The 24,008-nt window shown below is 43.9% G+C and overlaps 1 protein-coding gene across 10 annotated transcripts in view; it reads left to right on the forward strand.

Moving 5' to 3' along the window:
- PTPRE (protein tyrosine phosphatase receptor type E) overlaps positions 1-24,008 on the forward strand; it is a 91,643-nt gene that overhangs the window by 42,499 nt on the left and 25,136 nt on the right. For 7 of the 10 annotated variants that reach the window (XM_035329856.1, XM_035329857.1, XM_035329852.1 and 4 more), the window contains 4 exons: positions 14,282-14,391; positions 21,742-21,844; positions 22,120-22,193; positions 23,616-23,752. In XM_035329856.1, coding sequence (XP_035185747.1) covers positions 14,289-14,391; positions 21,742-21,844; positions 22,120-22,193; positions 23,616-23,752 — 417 coding nt within the window. In that variant the 5' untranslated portion in view covers positions 14,282-14,288. Of the gene's footprint in view, positions 1-392; positions 471-6,731; positions 6,751-14,281; positions 14,392-21,741; positions 21,845-21,910; positions 22,041-22,119; positions 22,194-23,615; positions 23,753-24,008 lie in introns of those variants that run through there. The other 3 variants (XM_035329862.1, XM_035329859.1, XM_035329860.1) reach the window with 3 other exon arrangements.

Here is a 24,008-nt window from a genome sequence, read left to right on the forward strand (position 1 = left end):
CTTGGTTGTTTGGTTTGGTTTGTCCCACATGTAAGTTCTTACCATCTGATTGGAGCATCTTCAAGCTGAGGCTCTGATTTCTCATGGTAAAATTCATGTTAACCGGGAAGGTGAGCAGGCCGGGGTGGCCTGAGAGCTGGCTGTGCTGTATGTGCCTACCCCAGTGATCCCCCCCCTCAGCCCACCATAATTGTAATTGTGAAGGAAAGTTACAGCTTCCAGACCCAATTTGAAGTGCCCATTAGTCTTTTACAGCATGTCAAGAGCCTGGCTTTACCGTACGTGTGTCGTTGCCTCCAGGAACCGACATGAATCCACCCCTTTATAGGGCTGTAAAACTGAGACAAGGACAATGAAGGGGAGGAGAGGAAGGCACATGTGAAGGACACCTCTGGCAGTGCAGCTGCTGGCAGTTCAGGCAGTTTGGGGTCTGTTGTCAGCATAACCACCAGAGATCGTTGTCTTCCTCGGTGGGTTCTACCTCAAGTCTCCGTGTCTCTGATTTCAGAACCACCTTTATCTGAAATAGGCTTTGTTTGCCATGCGAAACCTAGCGTCATTTCAAAGTGAAGCGTTTTCTGCCTTGGGTTCTCATTCCTCCTTTTTCTGACATCAATTCAAAAAGAAAAAATACATAGGTTTTTATTTAGGAAGCTTGTTGCCAATGTGCAAGACTACCTGCTTTGAGTCACCTGCACAAGCTGGGCAATGTCGCCGATGATTTGCAGTGCTGTGGCATGTCTCTGCACCGCCACGTGGGAGAGGTGAAGCTCTGCAGCTCTGCCCTAGCTCAGCTGTTACCTGGGGGGTTATCGGCAGTGCCCTGACTGTTCCTAGACTTCTTCTGCAGAGATCAGGTGGTGGTTTTTTGTTTGTTTTGCTGATCATGATGGATAGAAGTTTAAAAGATATAATAGGACGTAAAAAAAAAAAAAAAAGAATTTTGAGTCTTGACTCCAAGCAATGATTCGTGTTAATCTAAAGAGCTGCAGACTATGTGCGGAGATTTTGAAGCACTTTGCTGGAATATGTTTGGTTTTCTTGTTGTCTTAATGGGTTTGCTTTTTTCTTTCCTGTAAAAAGCAAGTTTAAAGGAAATAAAAGTTTAAAGGCCTTTTTTTGTCTGATGCTATTCATGGCTGTGATCCCGAGAAGCCAGCCATCAGCTCTAGGAACAGGGCATCCGTGGGGCTTGGTGAGGTGGCCGGTGCAGGACGTGTTTGCAGGCGCTGAGCCCGGCTGGGGTCAGAGTGCTGGCACAGCACGTGTCTGTCTGTCTGTCTGTCTGTCTGCCTGTCGTGGTCATTGCTGCACCTCAGGCTGTGCCGCTTCCTTATTTCTTGTTTATGCACATCTCAGCAGTCTGGTGCCGATCAGAGCTGAAGGGACGGAAAGTTTGCTGCATTCCCATGGAGCCTGTTTCAGTGGCAGATCACCCTCGAAGCCCAGCTTCGGTGTTGGGATGGGAAGCTGCTGCACAGCACCGGTGTCACCCGGCTGCATGCTGCTGTCACTTGGCCTGGGGGCTTTGCCAGCCTGCCTACATCAGTGCTTTTCCTCTCAGGGTTAACTTTTCATTTCTAGTTCCTCTTTTATGATACTAATGCATTTTTTTATTTATTTATTTTTCAAACTTGAGCAAAGGGAAATCTCCTCCCTGCCCCTTCCTGCCCAAGAAAGCCTAATCTGCCCTGAAATACATGCCTGCATCCTGGGGTGCAGCACAGGCTGCCGGCCTGGGTCTTACATTCCCAATAACTCACAGGCTTGCTAGCTTAATTTTAATAGTAAATGCATGGCTTCTGTTTATTTTTTTTTTGAGACCCTGGGCTGTAAAGAACTTTCTGTTTATTTTTTGGAGACTCCAGGCTGTAAAGAATTCAGCATCCCTAGATATTTGCATTGGTAATGATTTTTTTTTTTTTTTGAGAGAGAAATGGCCTATTAGTAGGCGTAGCACTTAATAATGCATGAGAAAATCAGATGCGTTTCATGTCCCAAAGCCTGATTTTGAATTAAAGCTGCTGCTTTTTGTCATATATTTACTTTATGTAGCTAAATTTATCTGTTAACTTAGTGACTGTTGCAGGAGAAGAGAATCACAGCCCCCTGCCACCAGCTGCTGCAGTACATGTGTAAGTAGCAGGCCCAGCTATGGCTGTGGCTTTTGGTGCCGGGGAGCTGCAGGACCCCAGAGCTGCTGTCTGTCCCTGCTACAGCTGTGTCTCTGCAATAAATACCCAAGGAGCAGGTTTTGGTGTGTGCCCAGCCAGCCCCTGTGTGCACACACAGCTGTTACCCTGAGTGAATCTCGGCACACTTCGCAGAGCGGACGGAGCCATCTCAGAGCAGGTGTCACAAGGATTTATCCGGGGCATGAGTTCAACATCTGGCTTGGCTCATTTCCTTGATTTTGTAACGGTTTCTTACACATTTTTGCCAGAGAGCGTTGCTGGGAATGCTTTTGGGCTGGGGCACAGGCTCCACAAGCAGCTGTGGGCAGCTGCGGGGTTGAGTCCTGCGAGTGAGGTCTCTGGCCGTGTTGTGCCAGCCTGGGTCACAGGAGCTCCTGTTGCCACAGTGTTAATCCCCAAAACAACATTGTTCTTGTTTCTCCTGTGACTTTGGGAAGGTTCTGGCTCGTGCTGCTGCCAGCGTTTGGGTTTCCAGCCCTTTCCCAGCCCTGCTGGGGCTCCCAGTTACAGGGATGCCAGACTGGGTGCTGGGGTGGCTGCATCCTTCCTGCATTTCCAAGTCTGCATTTGCCAGGTTGTCGAGTTATCACATTTTAATGGGACTTCAGAACAGGGTTGAATATGGTTATAGAAGGGTTTCTGCATGCGAAGAAAGTTGTCAGAGTCTGGGAGGCTCGTTGTAACCCGAGCAGTTAGCAGTGTAATTTGTGGTGGTGCTGGCATATTTAAGCCACAAAGGTGCTACCTAACTCTTTGTGTAACATCTTTTTGATGTGTTATGAGTGAACCCTCAAATATCCAGACGTCATGTTCTCCTTATCTGGTTTGTCTGAGTGTGCAGACAGCCCATACATTGTGCTTTTGTTTTTCCCTTCCTCCCCTCCTTCCCTCCCAAATGAAATACTTTGCCACAGAAACATACGCATTTAATCTGGCCATTGTGTGGCACATAATTCTCCTGTATGTATTTTCCATCCTATGTAATTAGCTTTAGTTTTCAAGAACCGATTTTAAATATTCATATAGATCTATTACAAGGGAGCATCTGTATGATGATAGGTTTTCTGCATCTGAAAAATAAAAGGACCACTGGGATGGAACAAAAGGCAACTTCTCAAGTTAATTGTAAAATTTTATTGGTGTTTCACTCTGCTGCTCCAGGGTTTCTTCTGTGAATCAATTGCAGACTGCCTAATTTATGGATGAACTCTGTCTGAAAGGCGTCGTAAATTGATTTGCTGACAACGCATGGGGAAAGGTGACCCTAATTTGTTACTTCAATCTCCTGTACAAGCCTACTGGGGGGGGGCAGTGGGGGGGGGAGTGATACTGGAACTTGCAAAAATGTAAATGCAAATTTTTGCACTTATTGTAAAGGTTTTGCATGTGTATTCAGTAAAGTGTAATGAATGTAGGGTGTGGGAAGCAATTGCTTAGTATTATCAAAGATATTAATGAGACTTTAAAATGAGTCAAAAGGTTTGTCCTGCAGTGTTAGTTCCTATAAGATTTTATACGGAAGCCCTGCAACTTCTTTGTTGGCCAACGTTAATTGTTTGCTTGGTGCCCTGAAAAGCCCGGTCTGCTGGATAAAGCTCTTTTCTTTCTCCGTGTTTCTGTCTTCGTGAACTTACTCCTTTGGTGAGCTCATAGGTGAAATAGTAAATAATTCAAAATACAGCCTTGCTGCAGAGATCTCTCTTTAACTAAAATTAGACCAAGAAGGACAGATAATGAATATTTATGCAGCAGGAGACACGTTTGGATATGAAATAGGGCTGTAAAATGGCTGTGGCGGAGACCTAACACTAGACATCTGCTTATAAAATAATCCAGTGCTTTTTCTTCCCTTTTCACTGCAATAATTACTTGTGCTTCCATCTCAACTCAGAACTTCATGGCTCAGTCCTGCCCTGGGGTGGGGGGCCAGCCCATAACACCAGCTCTGCTGCAAGCATCTCCCAGGGGTCCGCAGCTGGGCTGTGGCTGTGTGCCTGTGCTACCGGTGACCAAAAAACACAGGTTTTGTGCCTTGTGAGGCAGGCCATGTGCTGTGCAGTGCTGGAGCATTTGGAGCCGTGTTATTTCTGCCTTTTTCTTCAGTGGCAGTGGGGAGCATGGCCTTGCTGTGCCACTGCAGCCCATGCCATTGACTGTGGGTTATAGCTGCTCCTCGCCACGGATTTACTCAGGCTTTTCGCGTTATAACTCGTTATCTGGAGATAATTTCTTCCGTGCCGAGCATCTGCCACAAAACTTGAACTGGTCTCTTAGGATTTGGCCTCTGATGGAGAATTTCTAGTGGTTCCTGGTAGCAAAGGGATCAAGGGGGCGAGCTGAGATTGAAAGCAATAACTCAGCAATTTATAAACCTCCTCTGCTAAAAATAAGCTGAGGCCTTTCCTCCTACACCCTTTGAGTAGGTTTGCTCCTCTTTGTGTGCTCCAAAAGCTGAGTTTATTCAAATGTTCATCAATATGCTGATACAACGCTCTCTTGCACAAGGGACTGGGGGAAAAGGGAGGGCTGGCTCTGCAGCGATCATAAGCTTTTCTGTATATAAAATTGTGGGGCCGGCTCAGGATGTTGATAACGCGATGTGAGGTCCTCTGTTAACTGTTTCCTACATTCTGCCCCCAGCAGCAGCAGCACTTGCTCTCCATGAGGCATTTTTCTATGAGCTCAGTGTAGATTTTATTTGTCAGGCACACAGACCTGCACTGCAGAAACCACTACCACAACCAGGCGTGTCACCAGAAGGAAACGGTGAAAGTGGTCAGGAAGCAAGGGAATCACTTCAAGAGGCAGAAGTAAGAAAACTGCAAAAAGCTGGAAATGGTTTGTTTTATCTGAAAAAAAAAATAATAATGGGATATCATGGAGCTTCACCTTACAGAATTACCTGGCGAGCCTGCAGGAGCGCTGCAGATATAAATACCGATACAGATGCTGGCTGAAGCTGTAGCATCGTGGAAGCTTGGGCCAGCTCAGACTGGGTGCTTCAGGTCAAGATTACAGCTGTAATGAGCATCTCGCTGCTGAACTGTGCTTGCTGTTTGAGGGAAGGGCTGTGAATTCCAGCTAAGCTGGGAGGAAGAGCACCCGTCCCTGTGACTTGAAAAGAGAAGAACTAACTTCTTGTAAAGTTTTTGCTTTCTGATGAGACTTCTGTTTTTGCAGAGCTGACTTTGTTCCCCTCCTTTACCAGCTGTACCCTAACGAGATGACTGGGATCGATTTGTTGTAGGTGTCGCTGAACGAAGAGGTCCTTCGGGGGTTCCTCATTTGAATAGATAGGTGAAAGAAGGTCTGCAAGAGCATCTCCTCGGGCCGGGATGCTCAGTGCTACTCGTCAGCCTCCTGCCCTGACTGGGGACGAGTGGGGACCAGGCCACCCCGGCCATCCAGCACTGGTGCCGTATCGTGGCTGCTCAGGCGGCCTGCGGCGTTTTGAGGGGCTTGGTGTCTCCAACCCAGACCAAGCAGCCTCATGGGGGCTGTGTCTGGGAGCTGGTGGGGACTGGCAGGCACTGCTCAGACTGGCAGAGGACATCGTATGGGCCCACTTTGGGAAGGAGGTGAGGAGGAGCTGGAGGTTGCATGGTCAGCTTACCTTCATTTCCAGGACAAACACCGAAACAATTAAATGTCCCTGGAAGCAGTTGGAAAGATGTGTAAGAGATGATGTGGCATGCCCTGTCGGATCAGGCGTGTTCCTGTGGCGGTGTGACATGCCCCATGTGGAGCAGCCGGAGATGCTGCTGTGAGGTTCTTGACCTTGTCTCAGAGGATGCTGTCTGAGAAGCAAGTCGGAGAAAGATGGATGTGATGAAACCCAGGCCTTCAGAGCAGCGATTAATTGGAAAAACCCTGCCCTGAGGAGTGCAGGTGTGTGGCCTTCGCAGTCCCCTGTGTGGTGTTACGTATTGTGTCTGTGAATGGCTTGGCTTGCATGGGAAGTGTTATATTAATGGCATTCAGAGCAGCCTTGAGTAATTAGGGAACCTTTGTGGAGAGGACAGCATGCAGATGCAGAGCAGGTGCAGAAGCCAGAAGCAGGAGCAATGAGCGGCGCAGCACGAGCTGGGGAAGTGCTCTGCCTCCACCGCAGAAGCTCGGAGTCCGATCCGTCCCGTGCCACGGTGCGTGCCGTTCACCAACCTCTGAGACCGTAAATGGATCGAGCCCTTTGGATTTGGACTGGTGAGGCCTCCCTGATGCCCTGTGAGCACCTGGGGAAAGATCTGGGCTGGGAGAGGTCAGAGGGATGAGAATCACCAGGGTTAGAAGTGACTGGTTCAAAGAGGCTGAAGGAATTGTTGTTAATTGTTTCCTAAAGAGATGATCAAAGGGACCTGGGCGTCTGCAAGCATAGGAAGCTCGAATGGGAATGGTGGGATGGCTCCTCACGGGGTGAGGGCATCCAGAAAGCAAAACAAGAAAACCCAGACAAGTGGAGTGGTGGGACACATTGCTGAGGGGTGCTGAAGAGCATCGCTGGAGATTCAGAAGCAGGCTTCAGGCAGACGTCACGAGCGGTGTAGGTCCAGCCGAGGTGATCTACCAAAAGAGGGCCCTGCTTGCTCAGCTGTGTTACTCAGTGCTTTTACAGCTACCACGGTTATATTTAGAATCTTGCAGTTGTGTAAGCACCTATATAAAAAATGTTTCATTTCACTAATTACATTGATACCATGGGACTTTACACTTAGCCTTAGATTGGAGTTATTTTAACTTACTCCTTTGTGATTAAAACTTCAGTTTGTGGGTGTTAATGGGTGGGAATCTTTTTAAAAAATATTATTTGGGGATTTGTAGTTAACATAGGTGGGATTTATTATTTTTTATAATGGAAGGAACTGCAGGAATTTTATTTGAAGTTTCCAGGAGTATTTAAACAGTTTTCTGTATACAAGGTATGAAAGTTTTGAGATGGTGTCCTCGGTACATTGCACTTGTACGGTGTCATTTTTACGTAGTCCTTTGTGAAACCAGGGGTTGGGCTCAGCGATCCTTGTGGGTCCCTTCCAACCCAGGATATTTTGTGGTTCTATAGCTCCTGGTTGTAGCAGTCCGGATTTGAGGGAAAGACATGCTTAATAATACTCATCACAACTAAAAGAAAAAGCGTTGCATCTACACGTATTTCTGTTAGTCATTGGACTCGGTGATCTTGGAGGTCTCTTCCAACCTAAATCATTCTGTGATCATATGGCAAACTATTTTATTAACTATAATTTGCTTGCTGACTTCATCCTGATTAATTATACTTCATTAAGTGTAGACCTGCTTACCTTAGGCCAATCTCAACTCAGTGCCAGCTGATGGAGATTGAGCATCCCCAAAAAGCACCTGCTGAGAGAGTTACTGAAAGAGCTGATCAGACAACTTCAAAAGCAGTGAAAAGAGTTCTTTGAAAAGTGCTTGCAAATAAATGTACCTCTGTGAGAAAGAAAATGCAGTAATTGTCCTAAGCTTTGTTTACTTCCACACGGAAGTGTAGCTTTGAATTTGAAAACAATTTTAATTTCTCGGAAGTTACGCTTCCTTCACTGTTACTGTCGGCTTGATCTTGTGTACTGTTTTCCTAATTTTGGATTTCTGTGATGTGGAAACTGAGAATTCTAAGTCTCACCTGTGTAATTTTAAATATGGCATCCCTAAAGCCTTCACAGCCTTTTTATTGCTTCATTGAGAGCCACTCGGCACAGCGTGAAAAATAAGTGTCCCTTCAGATAAGGCATACATTACCCAAATACGGAGAGTTTTCCAAAAATTCAGGCTACAGCCAAAGTTCAATATGTCCCTGGTTTGAAACACTTCTAAAGCAATTATCTTTTTGCTGTGATTTATGGCACATCTCCATAATTACTTTGATTCTAATCCCAGTAAGTAGCAGTGCCAAAAATTCAAGCAAATAAAATTAATATATATATATATATAAAATAAAAAAAAATTACTGTAATACTCCATCCAACTGCCTCGTGTTCCTTGATGCATTTGTAAAGTCTGATTGAAAAATTTCTCACCGTTTTTAATGTGGCAAGTGTCAGTTTTTAATGGTGGCATGTCAACCCCACTGCAAACACTGTCATTTAATCCTTCGCGGAGCAGACCTGCTAATGCAGTGCTTAATCTGCTAGTGACAACCCGTGATTTATATTCACTGGAGAGCTCAGCATTACTAATTGAAATGGATTTGAACTACCCCTAGCCATGGTAGGATTGGAGACTTGCTCGTGATGTTGAGGAAGATTGGTAGGACCAGCTAAATATGGTCAGTGGAATTAAAAAAAATAAAAATAAAAAATCGATTTTAGTCTGTAATAAGATGTTTATCTTTAAACATATCTTTTTGGAACAGATAACACGTTTTCTCTATGAATCCTTGTTAAGCTGTAAATAGTCCATGAATGTGCGCGCCTACCGATACTGTGATTACCTACCACACTAGCCTTTGGCAGAGCAGAAATTTACATTTCTCAGCTGTCTGCAGTAAATTTTTCCAGGCACAAACTCTGTGCTACATATGCTGACCTTCCCTCGCCTGAAAGTGAAAACAAACGTAATAGTTTGTCTGTGCGAATTAGGGGTGAAGTGACTAAGCGAGTAAGACAGTCTATCAAGCTTCATTATTCTAAATGAAAATTCATTTTATTCGGTTAATTGGTACTTTGCCTCACTCAATCTCTTATGTGTAAATGGTTATTCTAATTTGTAGTCTTTAATCTGATTATTTCCATCTCTTTTAAAAGCCCTTTATTGCACGTATTCTGTACACAACAGGAATTATGATTGTCAGATATGATTTTGCGAGCAGTTCTATTAAATTTCATAGGATTTTAAATGTTAAGTATTTACCCCTTACATTCTTTTGCTATTCCTGTTAGGCCAGTAGCAAAACCCGTATTTATATGTCCAAAAAAATATGGCAGTGAGTGTGCTGTAGGCAGGCCCATTTTAAAACAAATAGGTTTTTATGGTGGTATCGCACTGTTTTTATAACTCCCCTCTAAGAAAGGGCTGTGCAGCAGGCTGTGCAGCTGATTTTCAGGAATATCGCCTTCGTAGAGTGATCCCTAGCAGAGGTTCTTGTTGGCTGAGCTGCACGGGATGCACTCGCACGAAGGCACCGCACTGCGCGCCACGTGGAAATCGCTCATCGGCTCGTCTGGCACTGTGAAAAATGAACTCAGTCACAAAGAGCGGAGGTTGGAAAGACAAATTCAAGTCATTCCGAGTAGCTGAGGATACTGATTTTAGTTTCTTACTGCAGTCTTTCATTGTGTTTTGTGCTTCCAGGTGTCATTACAGAAAGAGAGAGGGCTGCTCCATCAGCTCACGCTGAGTTTGCCAGGCTCATCTATACCGCTGCGTTGCCCAGATGAGGACCTTCGTGTGTATGATAGATAGATAGTGTATAGGTGTATTTATGTATATATTTATATTTTCAGGTATCTAAAGGCATTTATCTTTTTTCCCAATGCACACTGCAGGAGGGTGGCTTGATCAGTTGTTGGAAGTCAGACGTGCCTTTCAGTTTTGAACTAACCTTTATCTCAAATGCAGGCAAAAACTATCACAAGTTTTTTCATTTTCCTCTGGATTTTAGGATATCTTAATTCTCCGAGCAATACTGAATTACAGGAAGTAAAAAAATAAATACCTGAAGTATTTATTTTTTCTAAAGTTCATATTTTTTAAAGCAGACCAAAACATTCAGCTTTTACCAAACTTATTGAAATTTTCATTTAGGGCTTCCCCTTCTCCAATTTCCATGTATTCCTTTGGAACTTTTTTTTTTTTTTATTAAATCCTCAGTTATGGGTTATGAAGTAAATTCTCTATTCTGTACTCAAAATACTTCACAACTGGGGAAGGTTTGGCTAGCTGTGGATCTTCTTAGGTAGGTGGTTGCTTGTGGTGTGACCGACATCCCAGGTACCAAAGCATTTGTCAGCTGAAGAGGTGAATACCTATTGGATTTCTTTTGGTTTTAATTAGGTTTTCGGAAGTGATTATCATAATATGATTTTATTATCATAATTTCTTAAAGCCCAGGTTTTATTCTTAAACTGTCAGGTCAGGGGAGGATTCACTTGTGTGGCCAAGACAGAAATTGAACGTGTCCTGGTGCAGTAATCCCTGACAACAGTGCCATTTTCTCACTTTGGGGGCTGAGCTATCCACTGTGCCATGTCCCTGAGAGACCCAAGGACCAGCGGCAGTGACAAATTCTGGCCAGGAGCTTTGCATCTTCCCGGGATTTCTACGCCAGGACTGCATTTGGACGTTAAGTGCCGTGCCGCCTGGGCAGGATTGGAGCTCGCTGTGCAGTTTCACAGTGACTTTTTTTGGTCATGCTATCAGGTTCTCTGCTGGACATGGAAGCATTTTCCATAACAATGCAGACTTTTAAAACTGTGATTGTAGCAGCAGTCGCTAACAGGTTTCAACATTTTAAGGCTTTAGTTAATCAGGAATAGCTAATAACCTCTACTACAAAAAAAAAAGGGGGGGGGGGGAATCGGTGGAGTTAAGCTGAAGTGCCTCAGCTAGCTACCCACAAGTATCCATGAAATAAGGACTGGATGTCGTGGGATACAAGCAGCAAAAATGCAGTTCCCAAAGCGGCTGCTGTGGCTCTCTGCAGGCAGGCAGCAGTGGTCTTGCAGAAGGAAGGTGGCCTTGAGCCCCGTGAAAGCTGTGTAATAACCACAGCGTGCACCTCACACCTCTCTTCCTTCCTTTCTGATTTTATCAGCAAGAGGCTTCTCTAGTGTACACAGTTGTCCTTTCCTGTTCAGCGGCGCCTTTCTGCCTGCCTGCTCTTTCTGGAGATGAGTTGTTCTATTTTTTCATTATTTTTTTTAACAGACCGTATCGTGACACTGCACCTCCTTGGGACAGGAAAGCGTTGCTCTGTCTACAGGGGTTGGGTTTTTTGGTTTCAGAAAATTCTGTACTTGGGGTCCTGTAGTAGCTGCATGCCTTTCAGCATATGAAGCAGATAAATACACATACACGGTAAAATTCACTGTATTTTACTGTATTTTATGCAACTTGCTTACTCCCCATCCACCCCTGCCTGAAGACAAGCACTCGGTGCTTTGCAGAACGTCGTACTTGATCGTACTGAGCTCAGTCTCTTGTATCTGCCCCCAACATTTGCTATAATTTTTCATCCATCCTTTAGCAAGCAAGAATACAAAGCACTTAATCATGGCTTGAGACAAAAATGAGATCCCAGAATTTGCATAAACCTGGTAGTTGTGTTTGTTTCTGATAAATCTGGGGGCATCAAATGTGTAATCAAGCTACACTTTATCACGTTCAAGAGAACAGACGTGAGATGCCTGGCACTGTATGTCTGTCCGCAAAACCCTCACAGCAGCAGGTTTGTGAGGCACTTGGCTCCTTACACTTGTCAGCCTTTTGGACATGGCTTGCTTCCAAAACTACGCTGACTTCCACGGGGGGTATTCATTCTGCTGAACCAAACAATTCCCGGTGACTTCCAGGCTTTTAGGGCAGGTGATTGTCTCGCATCTGTAGATACAGCCCGTTCACCCTCCGATGTCTAAATATTAACTTCTTACTCAACTCTTACAATGGATAGAGAAGACAGAGAAAAAAAAAATACATTTGTTTAGCTCATTCCCGGTAGCCTAGTATAAAACTTCACATGGTTGATAGCAGTACGGTCACTACGGTGATTGCCATAAAAAGCTCTCAGTGGCTCTGATTTCATCCAGTTCGACCTGGCTGAAGCAGTGCCTCGTACCTGGGGAGTTTCAGAGCAGGAGGATGGATCCCTCGGCTCGGCTGGGTCCGAGCTGGCACACCAGGTCTGGTGCAGCAGCCCGCTGAAGCATTTTGCAATTAGCAGTTGTGCATAATTAGTTACCTAATCGCATGAATGGCCAGGTCAGGATTAACCTGGCTGTTTGCTGAGCCTGGTAGTGTGAGATGTCTGGTCTGCTTACGTTACAAACAGTAACAGGGGGAACTGCGAGAGTAAACCTGTCAAGAAGGAAGCTGGACTGAAAAAAGGGAATTTAGGAAAATAAGGTTTGATGCTAATAACACTTTTTATTATTCTTTCTTTGTTAGTTCTTGAATTTAAATAATTTCTTGAAGAAGAAAAATCAGCTAGATCCACTGAGCTTCCAAAGTGTAAGAAAGGGAGCAAGAATAAAGAAATTCTATTAAGTGTGTGCTCCCATGTAAGGAAGCTTTATGTTTTTTTTGTTGTTGTTTTCTAAAAATATACATTTTGTCTTTTTATTTTCATGCTATGTTTTCTTACTTCTGTGTTTTCACACCGCTTGTAAGAGTTTGAAATGTCACGTATTTAGATGTAGGGGCAATGTACAGAGGCACAGGCAGTCTCTTCTGGAAGGAGCTACCTTGGCAATTTACCTTGTGATTTCGGCGGGCAGGAAGGCTACTCGGCATCTAACGGAGCCTTGAAAAAAGTAAATAAATAAGCTTTAATATCAGATTATGCAAAATTGACTTCATGCCCTTCCTTGAGGCACCTGTGGGCATCCCAGAGCTGCTGGTGGGCTGGGAGCAGGGGCCCTGGCCTGCTGGGGCAATCTCCTTCTGAGCACGAGATCAACAAGTTTCAAGTCTCACTGTTCTGTTGTTCTAATTCTTCTTATTTTTACCTTTTTTTTTGTTGTTTACAATAATACAAGCTGTGAGTTGAATTTGAATGTAGCCCTATGCGTAGTGAAGAGACCCGGACTGAGGCTCACGTCTGGGTAGCAGGCACGAGCGTGGTGAATGGGCAAGAGGGGGTGAAAGTTGCTGTTAAGGGAGGTTTTTCATTGTGGTTGTTCTAATGACTACCAACATTCCTGTGGGTTTTGCGTTTGTTGTTTTTTTGTTGTTGCTGTTTTTTGTTGTTGTTTTTGTTGTTGTTGGTTTTTTGTCTGTTGTTAAGCAGTCCTATATAATATCCTGTGTAAATTGTGCTATTAAATATTTATACTGATAACATCGGGGAGCTTTGTCGTGCCGTAGTGCTGTTGTTACAGTTTTAGCCGTGGACGCAGAACCACCATCTGGCCGTGTTCTGCCACTTGGGAAAGCCAGCGCGTGCCCACAGTGCTTGGGTGCAGCGTTTTTGCCAAAGGTGACACTTGAAAATCAAACACGACTGCCTGCTGCCTGGGCTGGCAGCCTGTTGTAATTAACCTGACTATTAGGGACTAGATAACTGCTCAGCAAAAGTAACAAGATTTATTTGTTTTCCATTATAAAATCGTGCCTCACTTTTGAGGGACTGGAGTGCTTCTGGAGCAGGTTGTCTGCCTACAGCTACTGACTCGTCCTTCTCCTGCAGCAAGCTCCCGAATTTCTCTACAGTCCCCAAAGCAGCATCCTGTTTTCATCACACCTTTATTCTAACCTTTTTTCCATTAGAAATTATTTTCTGATCTCACAAAACAGGAAACTTTCTGTATTTGGAAGGCTCTCGTGCCATGTTTTATAGCTTGGTAATTATGGCACGTGTGTTCTCCGAAAAAATACATCGTGGTGCTCTGCGTGCCTGTGTGTGGGAAGTGAAGGCAGTGTAAGAAAACACCAAAAGGTAGCTCAGAGCCCCAGAAGGTGGGATACCCGCAACAAGGACGGGATCCACCAAACCTACGTGCCCAATTTCTGCTCTGCGTTTACTCTCACGATGCCAGTTACTGGTACTTCTGTATTTTGGAAATGATTTCCAGATTCCTTGCCTTCATGTCCTCAGCTGCCATGGTGCTGCTGACACAGAACAGCTTTTCTGGCCCGATCTCTGTAATCATCTTTGAATGATGGCAGAATGCTCTCTTCCTGTTCTTGCATTTAAAACATTTGTAATGAATTCTTAATGCAGACATTCTTAATGCATTTCCTTCCCCTTTGCATCAAAAAAGAAAGTTAAGTGATAAGGCAATGGGAGGGTATAAAACAAGTTTTAAAGCTTCCCTTGTGTAAAGCAAGCATTGCTTTTTCTTTAATTTTGTTCTGAAGAGAGGAAAAAGGTAATAGTAATTTCACCTAAAAAATTATCTTACGCTTTTCTTGTCTTTCAGATCCAGGATGGAACATCCCTGTTCGTTCCTGCTACTCTGTGTTAGCTTTCTGATTGTGCAGGCTTTACCACCAAATGGAACTGAATTACCCAAACCCACCACGACGACAAGTAAGGCCACCATTTAATTGGCAGGGGTGGGAATAGGGAGGGAAAAGGACTGGTGAGGTCCCTGCAGTGACACCCTGAATATTTCTCCATAATGTTCTAATCTTGCCTGATGACATCTGTGTTTGACCTCTCTTTTACTGGTGTTGTAACTTTACTTTCTCTTTCCCGTGTGTGGGAAATACACAACTGACACACTGATATTTTGAAATAGAGGCAGAGTTGCTTAAGCAACAGAACAGCAGGAGGAACTACAATATTTCTGTTGTCTTTTCAGTGATGTGAGTTATGTAAGGAAGAGCTGGAGGTGGATAATAGTGCAGGTGTCCTGCATAAGGTGAGGTCAGGTGAAAAATAGAACAGTTTTTTTTCGAAGACCAGAGAGCAATCTTCTACTCTCTGGTCCACCATGGCATCTCTTATTTCTCCTCATTTTCTTCTTTCTTTGACATTTCTTCCTCTTGCTTCAGGACCTCCTGTAACTGGCCTAACACAGCACAGTTCTGTAGAAGGGCTAGTTCAAGTCTTTTTATTTTATTTTATTTATTTAGTTAGTTTAAGACCATTGATTCTGCTATTATGTTCTATGACTGGATGGCAAATCTGAGCAGCACGTTGTCCTTACCCTTCATAAACCCAGCTAGGTGTCTTCAAATGCCTGTGTGGCTGCTGCTGGGTGCTGGCGGTTTGACAGTGCTTATTTGTCTGTTCAGGCAGTGGCCGTGCACGGCGCTGTGCTCACCTCGGAGATGGATTTCAGAATGAATAGCTTCTGTGTGGCCTTGGCTGCAGGAAAACAAAGCTGATTGTGTTGCATATAAACACTGTGCTGAAATCATTTTGGATCCCACGTTCATCTTTTCGGTCTGTATTTGTAGCAACTCAGGTCTTAGGCATTTGTGTTCAGCAAGACGTAAGACTTCAGGGCAGCAGAGTGCTGCTTTCCCTTGTTTTGCTTAGGTCATTCAAACCGAGTAAATTCTTAATATAAATAAAAATGAAGGTATGTACAAAATGCTAATAAACAGCTCTGAAATACTGTCAAGTAGTTGTCTTTGCCCTGCCTCTTGTATGGCACTGGAGCTTTAGAAGAACAAGTTATTAATATTTGTCTGAATATGTAATACGTATTTGTATGAATATGGGAATTGGGAAGAAACCTTGTTAGCTGTTTCAATTCCTAGAACATTTTAATATAATTATTTAAAACAAAAAAGGACTTCCCCGTAGATGCTGTTCACCTTCACAATTTAATTCAAAATTGTGTTGAATGTGAGCCTGATAATGTGGGCAAGAGTAGTCTTATCTTCCATATTTTAATTAAATCTTAATTTCAGTGAGACCAGTTAGAATTTATTAGTACAACTAAACTTTTTTTTTAGAAATATCAAAGCCTTCATTACTTTGCTGTGAGAAGCAAAGAAGAGTTCTGTCTGATAAACAAAACATGCACACTGAAAACAGATTGCTGTATGGAGGGTTCCAAGATAATAGGATTATCTAATACTTTTAATAGCTACTGAGCTAATAAAATATTAAAAAAATAAATAAAGGTTTCTGATTAAAGTACCAAGAAAACTCTATTTAAAAGAGTATGGAAATAACTGGGAAGAGTTGTCATTTTGCATGCAGATTTGATGAATGACCCAAAAAGATGGGATGTTTTTGAATATTACTCAGTTTTTCAGCATTGCTGCCATTTTGCTTCCTGCAGAAGTACCACGAAATTGCTGCCATGAAATTCCCATTTAATGCAATCAGAATAGTCTGGGTTTTATTGCACCGTGATTTACTGGAGAAATTGTACTGCCACTTACTCGGTATTCAACTGCATTAAATATAAAGCAATATTTATTTATTTGGATTTGCCTAAATTTGTTTATTTGGATTTGCATGTACTTTTCGGGTAGATAAAACCTTATGCTATCAAATACACATAACAAACTGTTTAGAGATGATGCTGGTGCATAGAATTGAAATATTTCCCAGTTAGTTACATATTAATGAGTTATCCAGTGTTAAGCATAGTCAGGATTCTTTTACTTCTTCTTGTTGCTTTGTTTTGTTTTGTTTTACACTAGTTATGTCATTTAAATGTGAAGGCAGTCTGGGAGCTGCAGTAGTAAAACTCTTAAATTTAAATGTTTGGAAAGGATTTCAGCAGTGTTTACTGCATGAATCTCTCATGGTATTGATGCCCCTCTTTACACTTTCCACTGCCAATGTATTAAGATGCAGAGACGATGAAGTTATCAGATGAGTGGGGGCACCAGAGCAGGGTGCCCAGCCCCAGGTCCCGGTGGGTTTGCAGCTCCCCAGGAGCAGCCCCCAGCCCCTCTCTGGGCAGCCTGTGCCAGGGCTGCGGCACCTGCCCAGCACAGACGTGCTGCTGGGGGCCAGGGGCAGCCCCCAGGGCTCCAGCTTGGGCCTGAGGCCTCTGGGCCTGACCCTGGGTGCTGCTGAAAGGAGCCTGGGTCCGTCCTCTTAGTGCCCTCCCTTTGGGTAGTTATGGACATGGGTGGGATCCCCCTGAGCCTCCTCCTCTCCAGGCTGAGCAGTCCCAATTCTCTCAGCCTTTCCTTGTAGGGCTGGTGCTCAAGTCTCTTGATTATCTTGATAGCCCTTTGTTGGTCGCAAAATTTGCAGTATGTCTCAGTCTCTCTTGTGTTGAAAATAATGGAGGAAACGTACAGAAAGAATGAAGTCTTACTGTGGGATTGCCAGAACTGAACCCAGAGGTGTTGACCTTCATGCAAGACACTGGAGTGGTGCCTTTTCATGTAATAAAAAATAAAACAGGGCATCATCATAAAGCTGAGTTTTGAAGAAGGCTGGCCCAATTTACTTAATTTTTTGAAAGCCAAAGGGCTGCTTTGCTGGTAGATACTTTTTCCTTTGAAGCTCAATTCCAATAATTTGTTTTTGAAGCTCAATTCCAATAATTTGTTTGAAAAGCAGAACTTCATAAATACCTGGCTATGGCTGATGGTGGCAGGTTGCTGGGCTCAGTCCAGCTGTGCAGAATTGGTCTTCGGGATGGCAAACGCCAGCATGATTCTTTCATTTGCTGCAGAAGAACATGAGGAGAGAAGCAGGCTTTGGATGCTGTTTTCCCCCATCTTTCTATTTCCTTTACCTTTTCTTCAGGCTTTTTTTACTTCGGGTTTGTTTTCATGCCTATCAAAGCCAGCTCCTGGTCATTGGCTGGCTGGCTGCTTCCTCTCTGCAGGCAGCTGCCGTGAAGTGCAGCGACTCACTGCAGCCTGGGGTTTTCTTGTCCAAAAGTAGCTTGAGGGGGCTCAGGCTGGATTTGGGGTTCCCACTGAGTGGGGCACTTGGTCCTGCCCTGCCTCGCAGCATGAATTCAGCCAAGCCTGCAGGAGGCAGCACAGCTCTGGGGAAACTGAGGAAGGAGGCGAGCTCTCCATGCAGTGAGTTAGCTTTAAGGTTTTTCAGTCCGTGAGGCACACAGTAATGTGCAAGATTATGGTAAATCAATCACTGTTAAACCTGCTGAGAGGCAGACAGAAGTTAAGCACTTGCAAAAGGTTTTATGGCAGCAACAAAAATATTTCAATATTTTGCTACTCACACAATCCTGAGGTTTCAGAACTGCCCATGTCCATGAAAAGTGCTAAGGACTGCCCAAAGTATGTATCTCGGGTGTGTCTTCACCACAGAATCAGTCCAAGGACAGCCTGTGCCACACGTGCATCTGCAGTGCAAGTAGCATCCCCAGTACCTGCAGCACGGCAGGAGTGTGAAAGGGTTTCTGTGCCAGGGCTGCACGCTTTGGGAAGCTTGGCTACTCCCTGCAGTTATTCTTGGTGAGTTTGGAAACAGTTATCTGCCCTTTGGGGCTTGTGAGGAGCATTGAAAGGCCACAATTAACAGTGAAGAAGCTTGATTGGTCTTTGAAACATCAACAGGTTTAGTGGTGTAAGTGAGGGAGCAATGTAAAAGATACTTAGCACTCCCATGTGGTCTGACATCTCCCCTAAATTATGGCCTGAGGCCTTGCATGGCCACCAGCCAAGCTGGGTGCCAAATCTGATGCAAGCTGAGCTTAAATCTTCAGCAGAGACGTGGTAAAGAGCTCCTCCATCCAGCCTCAGTCTGATGGAAGCAATGCCTACATACCAATGTTGCTGTCACTTGCATTCGTGGGCCACTGTACTATCCCAGTCCTACACGTAAAGGAAGTGATCCAGGGATGAAGAAGAGCAAAGCCGTAGAGGGAGTATGGAGGGAGGACAGCAGGACGTGTTGTTGTGTAGATACTGCCGTTAGTTCCCCTTTTTGTTGTGGTTGCTTTTGTTTTTAATGCTAGCACACTGAAACTAGGAACATCCTAACCCTGAAGGAAATGGTGATGCATTTCCAGAAAAAGCCTTACAGACATCTGGGACAGCAGCGCAGGCAATACAGGAGGGAAGGACCCGTGAGTCAGACTCGGTGGGTGGCAGGGGAAGCACGAGGGGTTGACACCATCCTTCTGGTGACAATCCTCCTCCTCTGCCAAGCTGAAAGTCCCTATTTCATTGTAGTTCTGAAATGTACCCTCTAGACAATTGTTTTCATGTAGCTGTGAGCAGAAAACCATGCGGTTTTGGGCCACTGCTCTCTTTGTGTTGGAGCAGCAGGAAATTTTCCCCAGCATGGCTGTGGTACAGAAGATGCTTTAGAAGACATCTGCCTTTTCTGCATGTACTTACTCATGTTTCAGTTGTCAACTTTTGAATCAGCACTGATTAAAGAAATATTTCAGGTCTGTGTTTCAGTCTCCCATTAAAATCTGACTTAATACGTAGAGTTATCTTGGCCAAAGGTCTATCTGTATGTGAATCTAGAGTGGCCCAAGCCCTGTCACAGCCTTCTGTTGCAATTTTTGGGTTGCATTTATAAAATCACCAGTGTGGACACGGAATAAAATACAGGTAATAAATGCAACTGTTTAAAATCATGCGATGCCTTACGTGCAGGCTCTGGTGAGGCCACTGAAGTGCCACCGCAAGGCTTCAGAAATAGATGTGCCCACAAACGAGGAAGAAAGAGCCATTCATGGGTTTTGGCCTCATCTCCTTGTAGGGGGAGAGGAAAGATCTTGATGCAGAGAATTGCAGCGGTCGTTGCAGGGCTGCCCTGTCCTGAAGGAAGCATGGGCAGTCCTCCGGCAGGAGGCTGCACTGCTCCAGGGTTGCACTGGAAGCTGTTCGTGGCCCTTGTTCATGAATCAGTTTTCCAAGGTCCCCTTAAAAATAGGGTGTGAGATGTGTCAGCTCTTCGGAAAGGAAGAGATGGGGGATTTTGTGTTGTGTAATGGACTGAGGGAAATTTTAATTCCCCCGTGACTCAGATTTTTTTGCTGTTTGTCATTTTGTCTTAGGCATCTTGAAACAGAAGCGATTATAAGCACTAACAAAACCCCCAGATCCTGGAGGATCTGAGATATTCAGTCTCAAATTTCCAAACTACAGAAGTCGGCTAAAGCGGTTCATTTTACCCATGAAAGGCAAATACATACTTCTTGTTTCTTTATTTGCCAGATTATTGTTTCTATAGAGAGTATTGCTAAATGCTACACAGAAATTGTTAGGCTGCTTCTGCCTGCTGTGATCCCAACCAGACACTTCCTACAGGAGTGATTTTCTGAAAGCCTGTCAAGTGCTGGTTTCTGATTACGATTTTGTCATGCCTGTCACTTTTGTCTTCATATACCACTGAAATGTCAAGTTTTATGCATTTTACTGCCTTGCCTTTCTTCGTACTATTATGTAGACTGAGGTAGCTGCTCTCCCTGCCTGCCCTATGGATATGCCTATAAAGGAGGTTTTATTCCAGGCCCTAATATGCTACTTGCGAAACCTCACATTTCTTCTCTCCAAATTTTATGTTTTCTCTTTGTGGAGTTTCTTTTCAACAGTGTTAATCAAGCTTGCCTCCTGCTCTCTCACCCGTGACTTAAATATGACCAGGCTCATTTGTTTTGAAGCGCTGATTACCCACGACGTGGAAAAATACCGTTTGATACAGGGCTGGTGTTGTTAGGAGGACCACTTTGTAGTTTTAGGTAGTTACTGTAATCTTGTGATTGAATGATATTTTATGTCATGGCTTGTGGCCTACTCAGAAAGTGAAATGAAAGAGTTTAGGTAAGCACAAATGCAAGAGGTGTTAGAATTACTGCTGCCTCTCTCCACGTTCAAAGACCACCATAGAAATCGTGAGGAACTCATTAAGGATGTGTAAATGCAGTTTAAAAAGAAAGCCACCAGCAACCAAAACTGCCTTCTTTTTGGTAGAGGATACCTTGGTAAGAAGGCTGACAAAAAGAGCACACGGGGAAGGCTGAGGAAGGCTGCTGTATGGACAGAGAACTGGGGCCCCGAGACCCTTGCTGGCAGATGCTATGAGCATGGGCTGCTACTGCAGGGATGCTGTCCAGTTGTGATCAAGGAGAGCTCTGCCCACTTGCTTTGGGCAATAATTCCCAGCCCCATCTGCCCCATTCCGATGCCGAAACTTGGGTTTACGCGCCTGGTCGTAAGGAGAACCTGGCAGCAAGGCTGTATTTTTCTTGCTGAAAACTAAGGCTGAGAGTTTTGTTTGCTTAAACAAAACATGCTCTCTTTTTTGTGTGTGATTTTAATGTGTTATATATTGTTCAGGAGCATTAAAAGGTTACAGAAGGCACACTGAAACTGAAATGCGAAGTGCCACATACATTGGAAAAAAACCACTGTTAACAGAAGGGTGAGACTTGCAGTTTGTGCTGGATATAACATAGATTTGTTTTTATCTCCATTCTGAGTGTTTATAAAAATCCCTGCCTGTATTTGCGTACATCGTGGCGTGTCACGTTGGATAAGTTACATGTGCTTTAAACAGACGCCATGCCTTTGGAGTAGATAAAGTCTAAGCAAGGGGTGGCACCCCTGGATGATTTCTGGCTGGCTGAAAAGCAGCTGCGGTGCACAAGGATCCTTGCACAAGGAAACTTTCTGAATGGGCTTCAAATGTAGTTCAGGACCTTACAGCACTTAAACTTACCTTAAATTTTTTGCTAACCAGACAACCCCCAAAAATATGTGACACTCAGCAACAGATAGTGAGTGCTCTGTGTGTGTGTGCCTTTGAGGGGAAAACAACAACAACAACAACAACAACAACAAAAAAAAAACCTTTTGATTTCAGCTTTGCATATATTAAATAAATTTGTGATGCTTTTTAGTAAGCGCAAGCAGATTGTTGCATAGAACCAACGGTTTCTGATATCCCAGGCTGTTTCTGCCTGTGCTGGATGAGGCAGTCTGCTTCTGTGCTGCTTCACATTCACTGTCTTTCATTTTGCAGACTCTACGGAGGAGAACAGTTTACACAAGGACCTGCTGACTTCCATGCTGATCCTGCTGCTGGTGTTCATCATCTTCATTCTGTTGGCTGGCTATTTTTTCAGGTAGGTCTGTGCGGAGCATTGCGTGCAGAACTAGTTCAGTCTTGTTCTGATATGATCTAATGAGGAAATGAAAGCGTGTGTGCGCATGGTGCGGCAGCCTCCATCACAGCGCAGGACAGGGAGCCGTGGTGCTAGCGGCTCTCGCCGTAGCAGTTCACGGGAAGATGAACAGAAACAGTTTCTCCAGGCTTACATGGTTGGTAAAGGCTGATTTGGGAAAGTGCATGTTACCTTTAAACATAGTTTCTCAGATTAACGTGGCATGTGTATTTAAGGTTCAGAAGACATCGGAAAGCTGTTGTGAACTCCGGTGACAAAAAGATGCCAAATGGAATCTTAGAAGAACAGGGTAAGGAGAGATTTGCTTTCCTTGTCTGTGTGAATTGTGTGTGTATGCACACACTCTGTCATTCATCAAGAATTCAATTATGCAAGCATTAATTATACTTATCTCTTATTTTATAATGTAAGTTCTAAGATTATTAATAAAGAGAAAATAGAAAAAAAAAAAAAAGAGGTCCTCTATATCTATCTATCTATCTATCTATCTATCTAATCTGCATTGATCTATCTAAACTTCCAGTTGTTGGTTTTAAATAACTTTCACTTCATGTTGTGATGCAGCAAATACTTTGTAAATGTTCTTCAGGTTCTTTATAAAAGTTTTATTAGGATGCTGACTGAGATCCAAGTTTCTGGCACTGTGGTCATTATATTAAGAGAAAGGATTGTTATATTTCTTCTTAAAAGTCAAACAAACAAACAAACAAACAAACAAAACCCTTACGTCTTTGTGAAAGTAGCAAGTTGTTCCTGCACGTAAACAGAGGCAAGCAAGGGGATGAGATAGGGAAGTGCTGTAAGCCAGATGGACTAAAATAAAATACTCCCAGGAATTGATAAATGTTTTCCCCTGGCTTTTTTGAATGTGCTGCTTTTATTTCCTTGAGCAGGGAGCCCCCAGGGCTGGTGGCTCAGTGGGGCTCAGGAAGTTCAAACACAGTACATGTCGAGGAGCCATTAGGTTCTTGCTTGTAAATTTTGTGGCCATAACAAAGAGGAAAATGTAATGAAATGTAATAGTTACGGTGGTTCTTTCTGTCAAATCCACAATGCTACATCTGAACTGAAGACTTGGTTAAAGTAATGTGGAAGAAAAAGTCAAGAAATTTGGGCTTCTAAATATACCCCGGGTGCTTCCTGTTCAGTCCCGGTGGTTGTGCACAAGCCCAGCTGAACCTGCTCTGGAGTTTCTCCGTGCCTGTCGATCAGTGGTTCATGCACTCATTGGGAGGGTTTAGTTTTGAAGCCTGGCTGCTGGCAGTCATGCTCGTCTACCAGGCTACAGGTGCCCCTCGCCTTATGTGTGAAGTAATCCAGTAGTATCTCCTGCAGATAAATACCAAAAATTGTCCCTCCGGTCCGTGCTGTGCTGCAGTGTGGCTCTCGGCTGCTGTCTGTTCCTCAGCAGAAGAAGGGGAACCTTCTTCTTTCCTAAACAAAACTTGGTCACACTGTAATCTGGTGTGAGTACAGAAACCATTGATGTTACCAGTAGTGGTTCTACTTGAGCTGAGTGTGTCTTGAAGAAGTCACTTGGCCTGTGGCTTTGGTTTCTTATTTCATTTAAAAGCAGCTTTATCACTGATTTCAATCTCGTTTGAGGAGTATGTTTTGACATCCTCCAACATACAAATTAATTTGCAATTTGAATTAATTTATTGGTGTGCTCTGAACATGGCTTTAACGTTTATTTTCCTTGAACTGACAGAACAGCAAAGGGTGATGCTGCTCAGCAGGTCTCCTTCAGGCCCAAAGAAATATTTCCCTATTCCAGTAGAAAATCTTGAAGAGGAAATAAGGATCCGGTCAGCAGATGAAGGGAAACTGTTCCGGGAGGAGTTCAATGTAAGTCATCAGATTTGGGGTGAACAGCTGCATAGTGAAAAATAGGAAGCAAATCAAAATGTCTGCAAATGTTAACAATTTGTTAAAAAATGTTGTGTGTGTGATGCTGGTATCTCACAACCTTGTCACATGTTGTGTGAGTGTGCTGGTACAGTTTGTCCTCCTTTAACACTTTTTCATTTTGGCTGGGTCAGTTTTTGAGGCTGGAATGCTGTTTTTATTACGTTGCTTGGGGCATTTGAAGAGGGGGACGTTC

This window comes from Oxyura jamaicensis, chromosome 6 (assembly GCF_011077185.1).
Source record: "Oxyura jamaicensis isolate SHBP4307 breed ruddy duck chromosome 6, BPBGC_Ojam_1.0, whole genome shotgun sequence".
NCBI lineage: Eukaryota > Metazoa > Chordata > Aves > Anseriformes > Anatidae > Oxyura > Oxyura jamaicensis.